At 34.4% G+C, this 18,729-nt stretch overlaps 1 protein-coding gene across 10 annotated transcripts in view; it reads right to left on the minus strand.

Annotated features, from left to right (window-relative positions):
• Positions 1-18,729, minus strand: part of ADGRV1 (adhesion G protein-coupled receptor V1) — a 606,362-nt gene that overhangs the window by 518,518 nt on the left and 69,115 nt on the right. For 9 of the 10 annotated variants that reach the window (XR_010156862.1, XM_063810270.1, XM_063810268.1 and 6 more), the window contains exons 10-17: positions 13,904-14,080; positions 11,219-11,442; positions 6,416-6,542; positions 6,137-6,322; positions 5,193-5,373; positions 4,317-4,480; positions 3,095-3,218; positions 1,422-1,688 (exon numbers count right to left, since the gene is read on the minus strand). Coding sequence is in view for 9 of the 10 variants with exons in the window: in XM_063810270.1 (XP_063666340.1) it covers positions 1,422-1,688; positions 3,095-3,218; positions 4,317-4,480; positions 5,193-5,373; positions 6,137-6,322; positions 6,416-6,542; positions 11,219-11,442; positions 13,904-14,080 (1,450 nt within the window). In the remaining variant the exon portion in view is untranslated. Of the gene's footprint in view, positions 1-1,421; positions 1,689-3,094; positions 3,219-4,316; positions 4,481-5,192; positions 5,374-6,136; positions 6,323-6,415; positions 6,543-8,304; positions 8,409-11,218; positions 11,443-13,903; positions 14,081-18,729 lie in introns of those variants that run through there. The other variant, XM_063810274.1, reaches the window with a different exon arrangement.

Below are 18,729 nucleotides of genomic sequence, written 5' to 3' on the forward strand. Positions count from 1 at the left end.
CTACTAAAAATAAAAAAATTAGCTGGGCATGGTGGTGTGCACCTGTAGTCCCAGCTACTCGGGAGGCTGAGGCAGGAGAATCACTTGAACCTGGGAGGCAGAGGTTGCAGTGAGCCGAGATTGCACCACTGCACTCCAGCCTGGTGACAGAGTGAGACTCCGTAAAAAATAATATTAATAATATCATTCTTTCATTGCTTTTCTGTATTTCACAGTAAAACTTTGTTTTCCACTTTTACTTCACTAAAATTATTTTTATCTGTAGCAACTCCTTTCATTTAAATTTTAGAACAACGAATGGATTCACCAAATGTTTTTAGTCTACGTAAGATCTGACGATGTTTTTTGCAATTGTGAAATTGCCCTTGTGGGTTTATTCTACAAATTCAAATTTTCCTCACAGGATAATAGTTTTTAGTTTTAACTTCTTTGTTAAGCTATGTGAAAAATGAGAGGCAGAGAAAGACAAAAGGAGAAAAAGAGGAAGCGGAATAGAAACAGAGACAGCAATGAAGAAAGTCAAAGAGATAGGGAGAATGAAAGACACAGCTAAAACAATAAGTAAGAGATCTCTTTCTCTTCCTCAGTCTTTCAGTCCAAAAGGCACAAGGTGGAACACAACGTTGGCATTCCACTGGGGGTGGCAGACAGGGCATCATGGTGACCCGATGCAAATGTTAGAGCTCATGGGGGCATCTCTATAGGAGAAAATACACTAATGTATTTAGGGTGATAGGACATCATGTCTTTAGCTTACTCTCAAAAGGTTCAAGGAAAAAAAAAACTCCTTGTACTATTAAAAGAATAAAATAACTATCAAGAGAAGCCATAGGCCTTTCCAATTTACAGAAGGTAGAGCCAAAACATTCTCAAATGCCAAAGAGTGGGGTTAAAACATCCTGTTTCATTTACGGTATGGAGAAGGACGAACACATCTTTTTCCCTTGCAGACTGTCATTCATTTTGGCCATGGCTCCAGAGAATTATCAAACAGTTGAGGTTAGCTGCCTACAGAATTAAGCTTCCCAATCAAGTGTGCCAGCACCCTGCTCCAAGGAAAATGCTACAGGATACCTATCCCTTAAGTCGCTGGGTGACTAAGCAATACCTAGGGAAGCCGTATTCCCAAGTCCTGTTACTTTTAGCTGTAAGAATTCACTTACTTATATATCAGAATTTTCTATTTGTGCCATATCGTAAAGAAAAGGTTAAAAAGGATGTCATAAAGTATACCAAGTACATAAAGGTTCAACACATATATTCTTCACCCCATTTCTCAAGAAAGCAATGAAATAATTTTACTCTTGAATAGTACAAATGTAGTTAGGCCCTACTTGTCCTCATTATTGGACTGCAGTGCTTAATTTCATCTTATTAAAGCACTGAGGCAGATCTGCCATAAAAAAGCATAATTTACTTACCTGTTGAATTAAAGAGGATTATATAAAAGGGCTCATCTGTTTCTGGGATACCATCTTCATTAACAAATACGGATATGCTCTGCTGTCTACTTCCAACCTCAAAAATGAGCGTTTCTCCTTTTTCAACAGGAATGAAATCTCTCTCTCTTGCAGTAGCCTTCCCATCCTTCGTAGCATACTGGACCATGCAAGTCACATCAACAGATCCATTTCTGAGAACTGTAAAGTTGGCAGTCTCACCTTCCTGAACCCTCACTACACGAGGTTCTGAAATATCCACAAAGAAAGAACACATGAGCTTTTCTGATTCCATCACATATTTTCAGATCACATTGTGCTTCTCCCTGCCCTCCAAGAGAGAAGCCTTGTACTGTGTCTTTGCCAAAATAATTAGCTCTGTTCCCAACTCTGACATGACTACCCTCTGATTATTTCAACAGTCAATGGCCATCCTCTTGCCTTAATCCTACAAAAATCCATTATCTTCAACATCGAATTTGTCAGCAAATTGCATGCTATTTCAAATCCTCTGCTTACTATTTCATAAACCTCATTTCTAAGTTGAGGATGTAACTTCCTTGAGAACAGGCCCAGAGATCTTATGTTTTATATTTGTCACAGCAGTTACCAGAAGGTTGAACATAAGGCTAATTCATTAAGTACACATTAACTGAAGGTTAAGAATACAAATCAGGCTGGGCGCAGTGGCTCACGCCTGTAATCCCAGCACTTTGGGAGGCCAAGGCGGGCAGATCACGAGGTCAAGAGATCAAGACCATCCTGGCCAACATAGTGAAAACCCGTCTCTACTAAAAATACAAAAATTAGCTGGGCGTGGTGGTGTGCGCCTGTAGTCCCAGCTACTCAGGAGGCTGAGGCAGGAGAATCACTTGAACCCAGAAGGCGGAGGGTGCAGTGAGCCGAGATCACGCCGCTGCACTCCAGCCTGGTGACAGGGCAATATTCCATCTCAAAAAAAAAAAAAAGAAGAAGAAGAAGAAAGAAAGAATACAAATCAATAAAATACAAAAGGCTTACAAGATTCCTGCAATTCCTGCATTAGGTAAATTAACCCATATATAGCTGACAACAAGGATTCAAGAAAGAGTTACACATCAACCGTTTCATAAACAAAACCGAAAGATGCCTCAGGTGGCCAAAGACAGTTCTGAAGAAAGCATTAAAGTGGCAAAACAAAGAAATTTTAAGTAATATTTCCCTTAAAAATTAGTTATTATAGTGTATGGCCAACCATTAGGCATAATACTCAGGTCCTTCTAATACATAATCTAGCCCTGAACCAACTAGACTGTTTATTTGAAGAAATCACATGAAGAAGTGTTTTCTGCACAAAAGAAAAAAAAAATACCTAGAAATTTGAAAGGGGGAAAAAGATAATAAAACAGTACTTATTTTCTTTTTGCTTCAAAAAATTTTTGAAGTATTAGTTAAAACTTCAAACAATTAAATAACAATCCTCGAATGAATTACAAAATCTTTAAACAAGCATCAATTGTGGTTTATTGAAAATGTTCAATGAAAAAAATTGCTAAATATATATGTATATAAATGTATATACGCACGTGCATATAAATGTATACATGCATGTGCATATATACATTTATACTGTTTAAGAAATATGTAAACTCATTCAAATAAGACAGCAATACCACCTGCAAAATAAATGGGGTCATCATTTCTTCTAATCCTCAGAGTTGCAGTTGTTCTATTTCCCACTTTAGCTCCTCCAGTGGCATTCAGTAGGATAACGGTAAATTCTTCCATTTCTTCTGGAATCTTTGGAAAATGTTACACGTTTTAAGTCAGGTGACTTATACATATAAATTACATTATATATTCTTAAATTATTCAGTTTTTTTAAAAAAGCACCATTAACACTACTATTATTCATTTCCTTTTCGGAGGCAGAACTTCCCCTAACACATTCAGGTAAGACTCAGACCCCCCCAAAAATTAGTTTCATGTGCATTCATACAAACAGCCACTTCATTTAGACTAACTATGAAATTTAATGGAAATATAGATATTTTGCCTTATATAAGCTAAAAACTGATATACCACAGAGGTCATATTATTTCTGCAGGAAAATGGGAAACATGTTGATTTTTAAGATGAAACATAAAAATAACTTTTTGAACATTTAGAGCAGAGTTTAGAGTAACTAAAGCTCAGCCAGCTCACAAAGGCCTCTTACAAACCTTACTGAAGTTTTAACTGCATGGGTCATAAAGGCCTCACTCCATGTCCTAACAAGATTTGATTCCCCACATTTCTGAGCCTAAATGGATCCCCAGGTGGACACTGTTTCTTCTTCACATCATCCCTGTGAACTGGCGCTCCCCTCCCCCTAAAACAGAAAGGTGTTCGAATTTTGTCTCTTGAGGAATGGGTCTGAGGGAGAGGGGACTGGCCTCCACAGCTGTTCTAAGTGTCACTCTCCTAGGAAAGGTTCACTTCCTGTTGTTACTAAGATCTTTCTCTTTACTATCTGTAAGAAGAAATGCCATGTTTGGTCCATGACTCATGCGACCCCGTGTCCTGGTGCTGAGACTGCACCACAGGACACTTGATAGATGACCTTGCCTTCAAAGGGACTAAATACAAGCCGAGGGCTTCGCCTCTCCAACTAAGAATCCCTGATACTGGATACATGAGCAGTGTCACTGACCACTCTCAGTTCTAGAGTTCACCATGTCTTCAGGGAAACCAAAACATAATACTGCTCTTTTGGTTTATGGTCAGACACTGTCACACCTGAGTTCTTTATCACAAACTTTTATCACAAAATATATTACCAGATGTTTAATTATTTAATAAAAAATAATTATTGATCAACTACAACAAGTAAGGCAGAAAGTTATATGCAATATTTACCTCATCTGGAAGGGAGTAAATGGTGATATTTTTTGAAAATTCCTGATCTCCAAAGACAACAGTCCCTTGTACAGGAAATACATCTTGTGTAAAGTCTGGACTAACCACCCATGATACACTAACATCACCAAAGTTGCCTCGATTTCTTACTACATCATAAACAGCTGTGAAATGGAAACATACATAATATATATGAACACATACGAAACTTTTAAAATGATGAGTAAAGAAATTGGTTAAATAAAAATAAAAACAACACCTCTTTTTAATAACTGCCAACTATTTGCTTAGCACAGCTTTTAAGGTACATATAAAAAAAATTAGCCTGTTCCTCCCTCTGTAGGTATATAATAAATAAAGTAAATGGACTCATTTTTTTCTAGTTTGGGATTTTAGAAGTCAGTCGGCATGGGAAACAGAATGATGATGAATTAGGCACACCTATCATAAAGTCCTGTAAGGATATCTGCTAAAAGCAGTTACAGGAAGCTGCATGCTCAAGTGTGATTTCCTTATCCAGACAGACACTGCTCTAAAAATAAACTATTTATCATTTCCTGTCACCTCAATAGTTCCGTAGCAGTAGTTCTTAGTTTTAAGGTTCTCGCTATTTGGATGGACTCAATCTTGAGTGTTTGAGTTGCACTGCATATGCTTAAATGGTATCAAAATATAACTGAAGTCATCAGTATCATCACGATACTATGTAAGAAATAAAAATCATGGTCCTAAATATGATTCTAAAAAAAACTTCCGCACTATGTGTAATTTCTAAGGCAGGGTGAGCAACTAGAAATAACTAGTTACTAAAGAAATAACTAAAAAAATTATATTTCTCCTTCAGTAAACAGAAATACAAGACACAGAATAAATTACCACTATAGATAACATCTCCTTTGCTTTCATTTATCATCACAATTAGACCATCAGAAACAAATTCTATAATGCCATGAGGATCATCATTTTTCAGAATCGTTATATTGACAATGGTGGCACTTCCCAACTTGCTTTCCCGTTCTCCGTGGCTGCTGAGGACCACCCAGTAGTGTTCATCCAACTAAAATGAATGTGTCAAAGTATGGAAATTATAAAGTTGACTTTTCACAACAAATTTAAAAACGTAAATATTCAAGAATATTAACATACTCAAAGTTTCAGAAGCATATAACTCACTGAAAGGACAAAAGAGGTGGTATTATTTCTTTAAAAATTAACATTCTCCTATCAATTAAGAGAGACACCAGAAATACGTATACATTGTCCAAAAAGAGAAAAAGAGAAACAATGATACTACTCTAAAATGGTAAGAAAAGTGGATGGTATCTCTGATGATCTAGTCACTTAAACTTACAAAAGTGAATAAAATAAAATTAAAGTTACACATGTATTGGTGAGTAAGCATAATAGAACTATACCTGGTTCCATTAATATAAAACTCAAATTTCTTTTTTTGAACAAAGTAATTCTATAGCAAAATTTCTTCAGTTTAAAACCACATCATTAAAAGTTCAGTCAATACATATTACCTAAAGGAAGCCTTAACATGAATAAAGCTAAAAGGAGATGAAAACTGATCACACACTGAAAGTCTAAGATTGTTTGTTATTTCTTTATGTGGAGCAAAAATACACCATTCTAATATGAATGAGTCTTCATTTTTTAACCTTTTGTTAAAAACTTTCCAAATCTATGTACTTCTCAGTCTTTTCTTGCCCACCTCTTTCCTGTCTCTTTGCCAATATTCAAAATATTTATATTCATAATATACCAAATACTATCAATCTTACAGAGAAACACAAAGAAAATATAAAATCCCATACCTCTGGTATCCCATCCAATCTTGCTAGCAAGGTGATCACTATCTCCCTTTCTCCAGGTTTAAATTCTAGTACTCCTGTGTTTCCATAGAATTCATTGCTATCTCTTGGCTCTACTCGGTAGTGTAGAAACTGCTTAACAAGGGACCCCCTTGATCGGAAGATGTGGAGCTCTACAGATTCTCCTTCCTTTAAAAACAAATCCACAAAAGTTGAAACCCTTTGAGATCATTCTTCTAAAGTTGTGAGCACAGAATAAATGGAAGTTTTTTTCATACTTACTTTTATAACATAGGGTCCTCTGGAAGCAGGAGAAAATTCAAAAAGTCCCCCAGGGTCATCATTTTCCAAAATAATTAGGTCACGGCTAGTATATCCAGATTTCAGCACTTGGTTTTCCACGTTAACCCTAGAGAAGTCAGAGGGAAAAATGGCACCCGCTACTTCCAGTTTTACTTCTGAATTTTGCAGGCTTTTAAGGCAATATTTACAACTCTTCCAGATAATGAAAAGGAAGGCTATGAGGAATTAGACTTTAAGTGAATTCACATGTGTTGCAATCATTTAAGATCAAAACAGTTTTACTCATAACAGTTACGAAAGAACTTCTATTTCTGAATTCATTACATCTTTTTTTATTTGACAAAAACCAAACACTACATATGTATATCAAGAATACTGTAACCAAATGTCATCAATATATTTATATAAAGCATCAAAATTTGCAGATTTGATTCCAGTTTTAGAAAAATTTAATTTGTAACATGTAGTTAGAAGATAGCTTAAAACAAAATTGTGTTTCAATTTTTCATACACTTGAATTTATTTTTAAAACTCATTACATAAGATTATACTAACTGAATAGAGCACATAATAGCTGGATAACTAAATGGACTAAAGCAAGCCACGCTGATAAAAAATAAACACAATTGTGATTACATTTTAGGAATATGTTGTGGTTTCAAATGCCTTCTATTCTCCTTAATTTTAAACCTGTGCTTTTTTTTCTTTTAGTATAAAAGAAAATGTAGGGAATATAAGAAAAAAAAGAATAGAATAGATCTGAGATGCATGACATGTTATACCAATTCCTATGTATCTCCAAAAGAACATACTAAAACAACATGTTTTTTAAATTTCTGGTTTTAACGTTCAAAGCATAATTAGAATGATCAAAGGGACTTGGACTGCAATGTTCTGAGAGTTTAAAAGCCAGCAGGCTCTTAAGAATTATCAATCCTGCAAGCTGCTCTAAACCTTGCGAAATGTCACGTCCTATTGAACCAAAAATATATTCATGCTCAGACTTCAAATCACGATGAAATCACAATTCATATGTAGAAATATATAGAAAAAAAGCTCACTTCCTATTTAACAGAGAATCTGAATTGACATCCTTCCCTAGTTTTTAGAAATCTGATAATACCTAGCATGCTAGTGGCCACAGAATAGTCTAAATAATAGGAGAGTTATTTTATATTGTTAAAACAGTCATAATTTTCATACCAAATTTGTCCATCATTTATATCAATATCCTCATTAATTAAAATTTCTTATATCCACATAAGCTAGGAAAGAAAAAACTGGATCAGAATGCAAAATATAAAAATCCATTCTGAACATTAAACAAATTTATTTTTAAACTTTCTTAAAATATGCTACCCTTAAGTGAAATGCAAATTCTGAAAAGTTCTGTATACGGCTCTGAGATATAAGCAAGAAATTGCTTAGAGGCACTCAGAAAACCAATGGAACCGTTCAGATAATTGATTGCTAATTCTCTGTTAAACAAGCTACAAGATTCATAAAAGATGTTGGGTAAAAATTTCAGAAGTACAGCACAGTAATTGTTCTTGAGGTTATGTGGACCTACAGGGAAAGTTAAAAATTTTAAGTTCGTCTAAATGTCATTACACTAATTCTCAAATTTCAAAATACTTTAAATGCATTCACAGTGCAAAACTCTTAGGACCAAAAATGAATAAACAACTTTGTGTAAGCTCCCCTTATCATTAGAAAATGAAACTGCACACAAAGCATGCATGGCCAGGTGGACAAGCAAAATTTCCCAAGACCTGTAATCATGCAGAACAGCAGCCTTGTCCAAAAACAATCACTTGCAAAACAAAATACTGAATCACCAAAAACAAGGTATTATTTTGTACACTTACCCAAAATACACGACAAACCTTTCAGTTTCTACCCTGTCAACACAGAAAGAAGTGTGGGAAGGGGAAAAAGGAGGCAGGGCACCATTTGCTAAAATCTCACTAATACTGTGAGAAACTTAGAATGGCAAGGGAAAAATAAAGCTAAAGAAAGGCTTCCTTTTTTCCCAAGAGCTAGTAATGTGCGTTTTATGGGAACTCTGCACCCTGGATTCTTTGCTATTGACAAATGCTAGCAAGAGGTTCGGCAGTTCCCACTTATGGAAGATGACCCCATGGCCAGCAAGCTTGTCAAGACCCATTCAAGACATTCCTTTCCAGGCCTCCTCCAAGGCGCCTGTGCCTGCCAAGCACTGTACAGGCTCACAAACCGCAGCAGCTGAACAAATTTCATTCAGCCCTGCTTATAATTACTTAGTAGCTTTAATTAGATTTAAAAAAAAATAAAAACCTCTAGTCTCAGATCTAAAGCCAGTTGTTCTTTGAGTCAGAAAAAACAAAACTGTGTAACTAGAGAAATCTATACCTATATCATTTGCACAGGAATATACTGAAGAAGCCATATCATTGTACCTTTTAATTCTGCCAAAAATTACTTAAATACAACTTGGCATCAGGAAACCAAAACACTTTTCCAAATCCACAGTGTATTTCATTTTCAAACAGCCTTGAAAGCACATGTCAAATGTAGAGCCCTAGAGCTTCATTTTTAAAGTCAAATGCACCATTTATAAATATAGGGTTATATACCACATACACCAAAATTTTTCTGAAATAAACTGGCATAATGACATTGTTTGTGATTTGAGGAAAACTAAATAGAATATTTTTAACCAGCATGTTATTTGAAAGCACCACAAGTTTTTTAGTATCAGGGCAACTTTTGTCTATATTGAGTTGAAATATAGAGAATTTGAACTTGGATTTGACATTGAGAGGAAATTATAAACTGTTATCACAATAAACTGTTAACTATTTTCATTGCAATATTGTGATGTGATTTATTGTAATCATGCTTGCTATCATTCATTTATTCTTTCACTCAAGTTTTGTTAAAAATTTGCAAAATTAAGAGGGAGTTTTTGATAAAATATGGTATCTAGATTTTATTTAACTAAATGCTTCTGAACACTCAAATGTAATTTGCTCATTCTTGTTCACACACAAATGAGATAATACAAGTATGCACCAATTACTAATCAAATTAAAACATTTTAATATATATTTGAACTAATTTCCTCTATTTGAAAAGAACCAATAATTTCTGAAATTTTCTACCTCATGATTTGTACTTCCTTATGTACTTTTTTTACTATGTACTATTTTTACCCATAGGAGATAGAAAAAGAAGAACAAAATAAACCCTTAAAAATTATACTTAATTTCAAATGTTTACATAAGATTTAAAAATGAATAGTTAGAATATAAAGAATAGTCACTATCAATTTGCAGATGGATAGTGTAAATCATTCTTTAAACATTTAGTTGAGAGTAGAAACTGTCAGCTAAGCTAACAAAGTTTCTATGGATTCCCACAGCATTGGTTTATCATCACTGTTTCTGTTTCTTTAGTTGTTTTCAAGATTGTCCACTGAATGCTTACACCTTACTTAAGGAAAAAAACAAAAATGAAAAAAATAATTTCCAATTTACATTTCATTACATTTTACTGATTGTTTTTATCGTATGAAATACCTTTTCTTAAGATCGAGTCTGAAACATATATTAAAACCATAAGTCATCTAGACTCTGTGTGTGTGTGCGCACGAGCGTGTGTGTGTGTGTGTGTGTGTGTTGTAAATTGGTTTTTGCTTTTTGGTTTTTTTGTTTGCTTGGTATTTTGGTTGTTTTGTTTTACTCTTTATGTAAGAAAGGAAGTAAACACAACGTGGTTTTGAAAGAAAGCAAAAGAAACAGTGGACATTCAATAATTTGTTGCTTACATTCTATACTTTTCTTTCACATAAAAATAAAAATCAGTTACTCATCAGATTTTTAAAAATGTGTTTAGACAAAGCATCTACAAAGAAAAATCTATAAGACACTGTTATAGAGAGATCCATGGACTATATAAAATAACTTTTACTACTTTAGTCCTGAATAATGTAACACAAAATGTCCCTTGAATTTATCTTGAATTTTATTGTTTCTAAATATGAATTGCACAAAAGCCCTCAAGTCACAGTAACCTTCTCTAATATGAATCAACTTTCATATAAAGAGACTTGTGTTAGGGATAAGACTGATTCTGATTTTTTAGAATTATTAAATCATTAAACACAGTATTTTATATATTTAGAAAGGATTTTCTGAAAAACTGAAAAAAAAACTCTTTGAGAGATTGTGAAGTGTTCTTAATATAAATTACCCACTGAGAAACGCTGTTGATTCTTATTATTTATTACTGAAAAGGTATCTCTGAATTTTGTGCAATTTTTGATTCTTTAGAAAATAATCATAAAATTAATGTTTAAGTTCCATGTAAAAAAGAGAATTTTATTACATGAAGATTAATGTTTTCTTTTTACTCACAAGCTCTAGTCCTCTCTTCTGTTGAACATAAAGCCAGCAGAACTGTTTGCTTAACCTAACATTTTAGATTTGCTGGTGCCTATTTTTTTTAATATAACAACATATTAGCTATGTTTCATATTTATCTGATACCTTCCATAAATTCTCTCTGTAGTGCTTCTTCACAATGAAAAGCAGGGTAAAAATTCACTGAAAGATATAATTATACTCATAGTCTAATCAGAAGCCATCAACAAATAACAGAAAAGTCTGAAGGCCAGTATAACACTATTTACTTGACTTTTTTTTTTACTTTATATAGAAAAAAAAGAGTAAAAAAAAATCAAAGTTATTGAAGAGAACTCAAACATAAATGATACTAAACATTACCTAAATGGGTTATTACCTGTCTAGAGAAAGTGTTACAGTTTCATTCATTTCCGGTATGTCATCACCTTTGATAGTAATGTTGATTGTTGTGTCACTTTGCCCAGATAAAAACAAAACAGAGCCATTAAAGGGGCCTATATCATCCGGGGTCAATGCTTTTGAATTAAAGCCAGAGGGCTTCAAACTCCAGTAGACAGTAGCCTGGCCATCAGTTCCATCCCGATGTAAGGGAATGTATACCTTATAAAAAGAAAAGAACAGAACAATTTCTTCTAAAATATATGTTCAGAAATTATATAAGCTTTGGTATTGATATTACTTTGTACATATATGTACATATTTGTACATATATGTACTGTGTGAACATATGTATTCTATATAGAGAAGTGAACTATTAAATGCATTAAAACACAACCAAACAATCCTTTAAGCATGGAAATCACTTTAGATATATTTTTATTAATTTTTGCTAATCAAATTTATATACAAAACTACCCTCACCCAAAAATGTGTCTAATCTGGGTTTGTCTTAATAAAAGGCAAATATTTTAAAACCCAAAGAATTGTGAAAAACATACAGCAATCTTGCTAAAGAATATATTTCCATTAGAGGTTCTCTGAAAATAAAATGAACTTACTATCACAATATAAACTGAAAAATAAACTCCAGTGATTAAAACTGGAAAATTATCTCATATAAAATACATCCTAAGTGATGGGGGTAAAATTAAAAAAAAATTCTAACCAATAGGATAAATACCATAGAAATAAAATCAGATATTTTTATCATGACTCTGGGTTACCTTGAGCAAGTTACTTAACCTCTCTGATCCTAATTTTCTCATGTGAAATAAAGCTAATGATTCCCTATTTGGCAAGTTTGTGGTGAGGATTAGGAATTGTTTAAGTAAAGTATCTAGGACAGTGCCTCTCCACAGTATAAGCTAAATAAATGGAAGCTATTATAATAATTCTGAAACAAATTGTATTTGGAGGTTTCATTCAAGGATAGTACACTTTAAAAAATGTATAATAAAAGGATCACTGCATATCATGATGAAGTTTTTTTCAAAGGAGGAATATAAAGGAATATTTAATGCTAGATTACACTATTCTTTTCATGCTCCTAAAAGAGGAGTATCCTGTTTTATTTTTTCTTTGCCCTTTAAGCTCATCTTGGAAAAAAAAAAAACAAGACATTTTCTCCATTAATCATTCTGCTACTTCAGCTAACAATCGTCATAACCTGAGACTAGTGAGCAAAGATTCTTATAACAGAGGGCTGGGGCCCTGAATCACCTTGAGGGAGTGGGCATCATCCAGGCTGTATCTGGAACAAACAAAGGAAAACTCCTAGTTTTTCTGCTGTTTCCCAACAGGGAAGAATGCAGGTCCAAGGAGCCCAAAACTTCCTAAAAGCTAATTTTTCTTAAGGGAAAAATATGAAATGGTAAATTTACAGCTATCTAAGATAAAAGCAATCCACTCTTTAAGAGCAAACTAAATGCTTTTCCGTTTTAAGAAGAAAAGAGTGTATTCAGAAAAATATGAAAAATCAAAACCATCTTGAAAAATGAAACTTCTCTGTCCATTTATAGAAGCTAATATACAATGGAAATTGAGGTCACCATATTTTAACATAAGGCTTTGATAACAAAAACAGCTCTCCTTCTTTCTGATCTAAACCTCAACTAGGTTTAAATCAAATTTAAGTGTGGGGGACTTGGAGAAGGTCTCAGGGATCAACTATGATTCAGGAAATGGTAAGGCTGAAGGAAGAGCCACCCCTAAGAGAAAAATTCAACCAGGGCATGTCGGGGTGGGGGCAAGGGGAGGGATGGGGTGCTGTGCATGTGAATGTTTTGTATGTCTATATGCAAAAATTTACATATATTGTATATATAAAGTAAAAAATTCTTAAGATTTAGCATTCCACAACTTTACCACTATCATCTCCATCATCAAGCATAAGGCCCAACCTGGCCCCCTCACTCCAACCCAAGCACATGGAATGCTCAGAAATGAGGTAGGTCAAGCACACCTGTGGTACCATGTCTTGGCCATTAAGAAAAAAAAAAAAAAAAAAAAGGTTTATAGGCCAGGCACAATGCCTCATGCCTGTAATCCCATTACTTTGGGAGGCCGAGGGAGGTGGACTACTTGAGCTCAGTAGTTGGGGACCAAACTGGACAACATGACAAAACCCCATCTTTACTAAAAATACAAAGAAAAAATAGGCAGGAGTGGTGGCACACACCTGTAGTCCCAGCTACTCATGAGGCTGAGGTGGGAGGATCTATTGAGCCCGGGGCTGAGGGTGCACTGAGCTGAGATCACGCCACTGCACTCCAGCCTGGGCGACAGAGTAAAATCCTCTCTCAAAAAAGAAAAAAAAAAAAGTTTATGTTTGGCTACCACTGTAGTATCGAATGTCATAGAACTATCTGAAAGCTGTCACATCAAAATATCCGACACTCACTGTGAGCAATTAATTCCAATTTCATTCTATCTAATACTGTAAACGATGATGGAAAAATCACATACTCATCAGTTACCTATTTCAAATGACATACTGAAGGCTTCTTGTACATGCTGAAGCTTTTTAAGATGTTAACCCTATATGCTGATCTTATTTTAAAAATGGTGTCTGTACATTACTTCATACTCATTAGCCCCCATCAGTGAGAAAGAGCCTACTTACCACTTCAGCAGCAAAATCTTCTGGTTCATGCAAAATAATTGGAAGATTGCTGAGAAAGCCAATTTCTCCATTTGCAATGGCTGGAGTAACCAGTAAAGAAATATTGCAGATTTCCCCAAATCTAGGGCTTATGGGTGGGATTGGAGGAATTATGTTTAACAACTCCACAGTTTCCAACTATAATAAACAAATACACAAAAAGTAGTAAGAATTGATAGAATATACATTTTTAAAAAAAGCTTAACAGCATGGGGCGACAAAGTAAGCATAGGTAGAGGTCACCAATAACTTCGCAATGTTATTCTCCTCCTCCCTCATTCACCATCCCTTTTCAATCTCCTTCCCTGGCCTCTGGAGCTCTTTCTGCCCCTCAATTGTTATTATTCCCCAAGGGTCTGCCTAAACCCTTTATCTTATAATTTTATGCCTGCTCCTTAATAATCTCTGCATCTCTCCCTCTAATTCCAAATCATTATAACTAACTGCCACAGACATCATATAAATGTCACACAAACACCTTACATATACAATATCCAAAACAGAAATCACTGTCCCTGTTCCATGCCCCTTCACTAGTATCATCACCAGTGCCACCACCTGCTTTTCCTCCTTGCCACCTACATCCAACTACCTTGACCTTAAAGCCAAATATCAGAGAGTCATCCACATCTCCTTCCTGTCTTCCACTGACCCACACTTCCAATCATCCCCCATTTCCCTTCTCCTCCAGACAAAATCCAGTATCAGAAGACCACTCAGAACTCCATTTATAACTTCATGCATCTTTACATTTAAAGAACTGCAATGTATAACATATAGTGTCCCTGCAGTTATACATTTTACATATTGCTGGTTTCTCATCATTTGATGCATTCCAGATTTTTACTTCCCAACAGGTCTGCAGAGCTCTTGTGGGTCTGTGTCCTTTTCAGCACTTTCCCAATACATGACGTGAGCTTGACATAGACTTGAAACTGCAGCAGCTTCACAATAAATATTTGTTAATTCCTCCCTTCTACACAATCGGAGCTCTATAAGAATTCTGATAAATCACAAACATTCAACGTCTTAAATATTCTAACTTTTCAAAACCTAACTTCTCAATCAATGCACACAGTGTTCACTTCAGGAATGCAGGAATAGGTAGGTAATCGTCACAGGACTGCAAAAACCATAGGAATTTTAAATATTAAAATAAAATGCAACTTTTAACTTAATAAAACATGTCTCTGCCACTCTTTAAAGCCCTCTGTTAGGCTTTATAATATTGAAATGATGACACTAAGTAATCACCAGTAGACCTGTGATTTAAATTGATTTTCCACATGTGGACAGGACTGGTACTGATTTCTCTCCTATTTTGCGATGGATAGTACATTTTAATAGTAAAAGTAAATGTCTTTTTTAAATGTCACACATTTTGCTTTAAAAAATCATATACAGGAGAAAGACATGAATAATTTTGGTTTTGGTAAATATTCATTTGAAAAAAGAAAAAAATTAGATTGATCAATTTTGTCAAGTATTGGCATATAGATGAAGCCATAAAATAAAACGTGATCTTTAGTATACTGCATTTACCTTACAATGTAGATAAAATGTAAAGATAAATAAAGTCACATAACTGTCATTCTTTCCAGAGAAAAGGAATATATATATATATACACATATATATTTATCTTACAAAATAGCACAAAGTTAAATAAAATATGTATATTTGAATGGTATATAAATATAAGGGTGTGCATTGTTATAAGGCAAAGATATTTCTAAAATACACTGGTCATGTATGACCAAGCACACGTTCGTGAATGAACATTGTCATTGCTGTATATTCAAAAAGAGCTAAACTGATAATACTGTGTTAAGCATCAAGAAAAAAACAATATATTTTTACACAAAACTTTCTAAAAAGAAAGAAATATATAAGTGATATTTCCCTACACTTATCAAAAAAGTTATAGAATTAATCCTAGATATAGGATTTTTGACAAATAGAAAGAAAATGTAGATGGTTATGAAATGAACTGATGGAAAAGAAAATGTTAATTGTACAGGGCTTATTTCCTAGCCCATAAGCCTTTTTTTGTCTGGGTTCCATCTGCTAAATCAAACTGCTCTATTCATTCATAAAGAATCATTCTTTATTTCAGATAGTTTGCCACTGGGACAGCACATTAGTAACCGCATGCTTGCCAAAAGCTGCATCTCAGACTAACGTATTTAGCTGAGAGGGTTACTAAAGAATGAGGAGTGACTAAAGAATTCTTCTTTCTTTAGCTTCATTCAACTTTGCAGGCAGAGGCTGAGGCTTCCTATTCTTGAGTTGCTCATCCATTATGTACTATGCAAACTACACAACCCTCTTATTCCAACTAGCCTTCCAGAACCTACAGCTGTTTTGAACCTCAATGACTTGTGTCAGTGACTAATAATGCCTTGTTCACCCTAAGCAAGTGATAAATTAACTGCTCTGTAAGACCTTTGGTTTTAACTATATAGATACATAAAGAATTGAGTCTGAAATTAGTGGTGCAACTTTCTAACCCAGGATCACCAAAAATCAGATATTAATTACATCCTTCTTCAACTTTTTTCTTAGTTTTCAAGTGTCATCAAAAATTAATTGTCATGTTTATATAGAATGCTGAAGCAGAGTAGCTAAGATAATATCTGACTTGTACAAAGTTCCTAATAAGGATGTATTTATACAAGAATTCTCTGCGGTTACTTGGATAGAAATATTGGACTTTTTCAAAAGATTAAAAGTTTAACATAGAGGATACTGATATTGGTACAGATTTTTTTATATATTAGCACAGTTTTTACTGTCTTTATCCACAGTAAAAACTAGTTTTGAGGCATTATGAGAAAAGAAATTAGAAAGCTAAAATGATAACAAAGATGTTCTCTGTAACTCCAAAACAACATTTCTGCATCATCAATTCTCAAACTTCTATCACATCACTGCAACTACTCCACATATGCCAGAATGCCCAGGCTTCCATGAAAGCAAAAGCAACTGTGTAAAATCTCTGCCTCATTCCACTTGTTTTAACAATCTGGTTCTTGCATGAGTTGTAGATTATGCAAGACTGGAGACAAACAGAAGGGAGAACAGTAAGACCAAAAAAATCCCCAAAAAAGCCCTTAAACATATACTTATGAGAATGTTCTGAAATCCTGAAATCCTGAGGACACTGACAGCAGAGAAGACAAACAAGTGCTAATGTCAAAAAAATTCCATTAAATTCTGAAACTCAAAAAATTGAATCCCACACAGTCTTGAAACTTCAGAAATGCTACTCTTAAGTGTGAACTGGTAAAAACAATATGCACTTTCATATTAATAAAATCAATTTTAAAAGCAAACAAATTATGTCATGTTTTTGTATAAAGTCAGAGTTTTGTTTGTTTTTGTTTTTAGTTTCTAAATATAGCTCTAAATGTGTTCTGGTAGCAGCATTCTAGTTGTTTTAACTTAATGCTCACAAGGGCCCAAGTCATGTGCGTGGCCATTTGCAGTATTTCACTTCACAGATCCAGACTCCCTGGCATCCACAAGCCACAGGACAAACCAGACACAATTGTGAATAGAGCCGTATTCCCCATCTTTCCACTCCAAGAAAAATCCAAGGGTCCTCCAGAGAGTGAGTTATCCTCACAGGCAGAAGCTCGCATCACATGAAAATTTTCCCACTTGGAGAAGACGCAAGAAAACAAAAATTAATAATAATAAAGATGAAGAGCAGGATCTACTGCCATTAGTGTAGGGCTCTGGGGAAGATGGCAAATGCCTCCCTCTGTGTAGGTATATTACAAAAAGGTGTCGCCTACATACTGATAAATCCTACATCCCCGTAACAGGTCACCCACTAAGCCCCTTGGACAAGAGTCCTCGAAAAATGCACTAACAGCACAAGTATGCCTGGAGGCTCAGCTTAAAAAAAGGCGGGAGTCTTCAAAATGAAAACGGTCACCCTACCAAGTGCTGACACAGTCTTACAAAATTCAGAACACCAAGGAACAGTTGTAAAAAGCTTTCAGAGACAAAGATCGAGTTATCTAAAAGATAAATCATTTCCTTCCCTTCAAATTTCTCATCTGCAACTCTAGAAGCTTAACAACAATACCTTTCAAGTTCTGAAGAATAAATTATTTTAATCCAGAAATTTCTACCAAGCCAAACTATCAATATGAGTATAAAATTTCACATTTCAGGTGCTCAAAGACTCAAAAAGTTTACCTTACATATATACTTTCAGCACATTTGTTTGAGGGTAGATATACTACAACAAAACTAGAGCATAATCCCAAAACAGAAACGCAACAGATCAAGAAAATTCAGGAGTTCAGTAAAAAAATCCCAGACAACAGATGTGAAACAAGCATAGAAAGCAGTTAGTTTAGCTAAACTCAACATTCAACACACACAGGAAGACAGCAGCAAGATCTCAATAATATAGTGAAGATAACATACAGAAAAGGGACAATCAGAAACTCCAGAGTAAGGAATAATAAATCCATCATAAAACAAAATCAAGGCAAAATATGAAACATATTTAAATGTGGCATGATTCAAAGAAATTAGTGAAATAGAATATTTCATTTGCTATATACTTCAGTTGGCACAATGCATGGCAACATAAGATTTTAGCTCTTTCCTTGTCAGTCCATTCACACTACCTGATTCTGTATTTAATTGATTTACATAATTTAATAAGTACCCTTTATTGATTTAGAATTTTAAGTATCAAGCAATCAACACATGGAAAACAACAACAGTATCATAAATGAGTGCAGACATTTTACACTTTGGCCATAAA

The sequence above is a fragment of the Pan troglodytes genome, chromosome 4, assembly GCF_028858775.2.
Source record: "Pan troglodytes isolate AG18354 chromosome 4, NHGRI_mPanTro3-v2.0_pri, whole genome shotgun sequence".
Classification (NCBI taxonomy): domain Eukaryota; kingdom Metazoa; phylum Chordata; class Mammalia; order Primates; family Hominidae; genus Pan; species Pan troglodytes.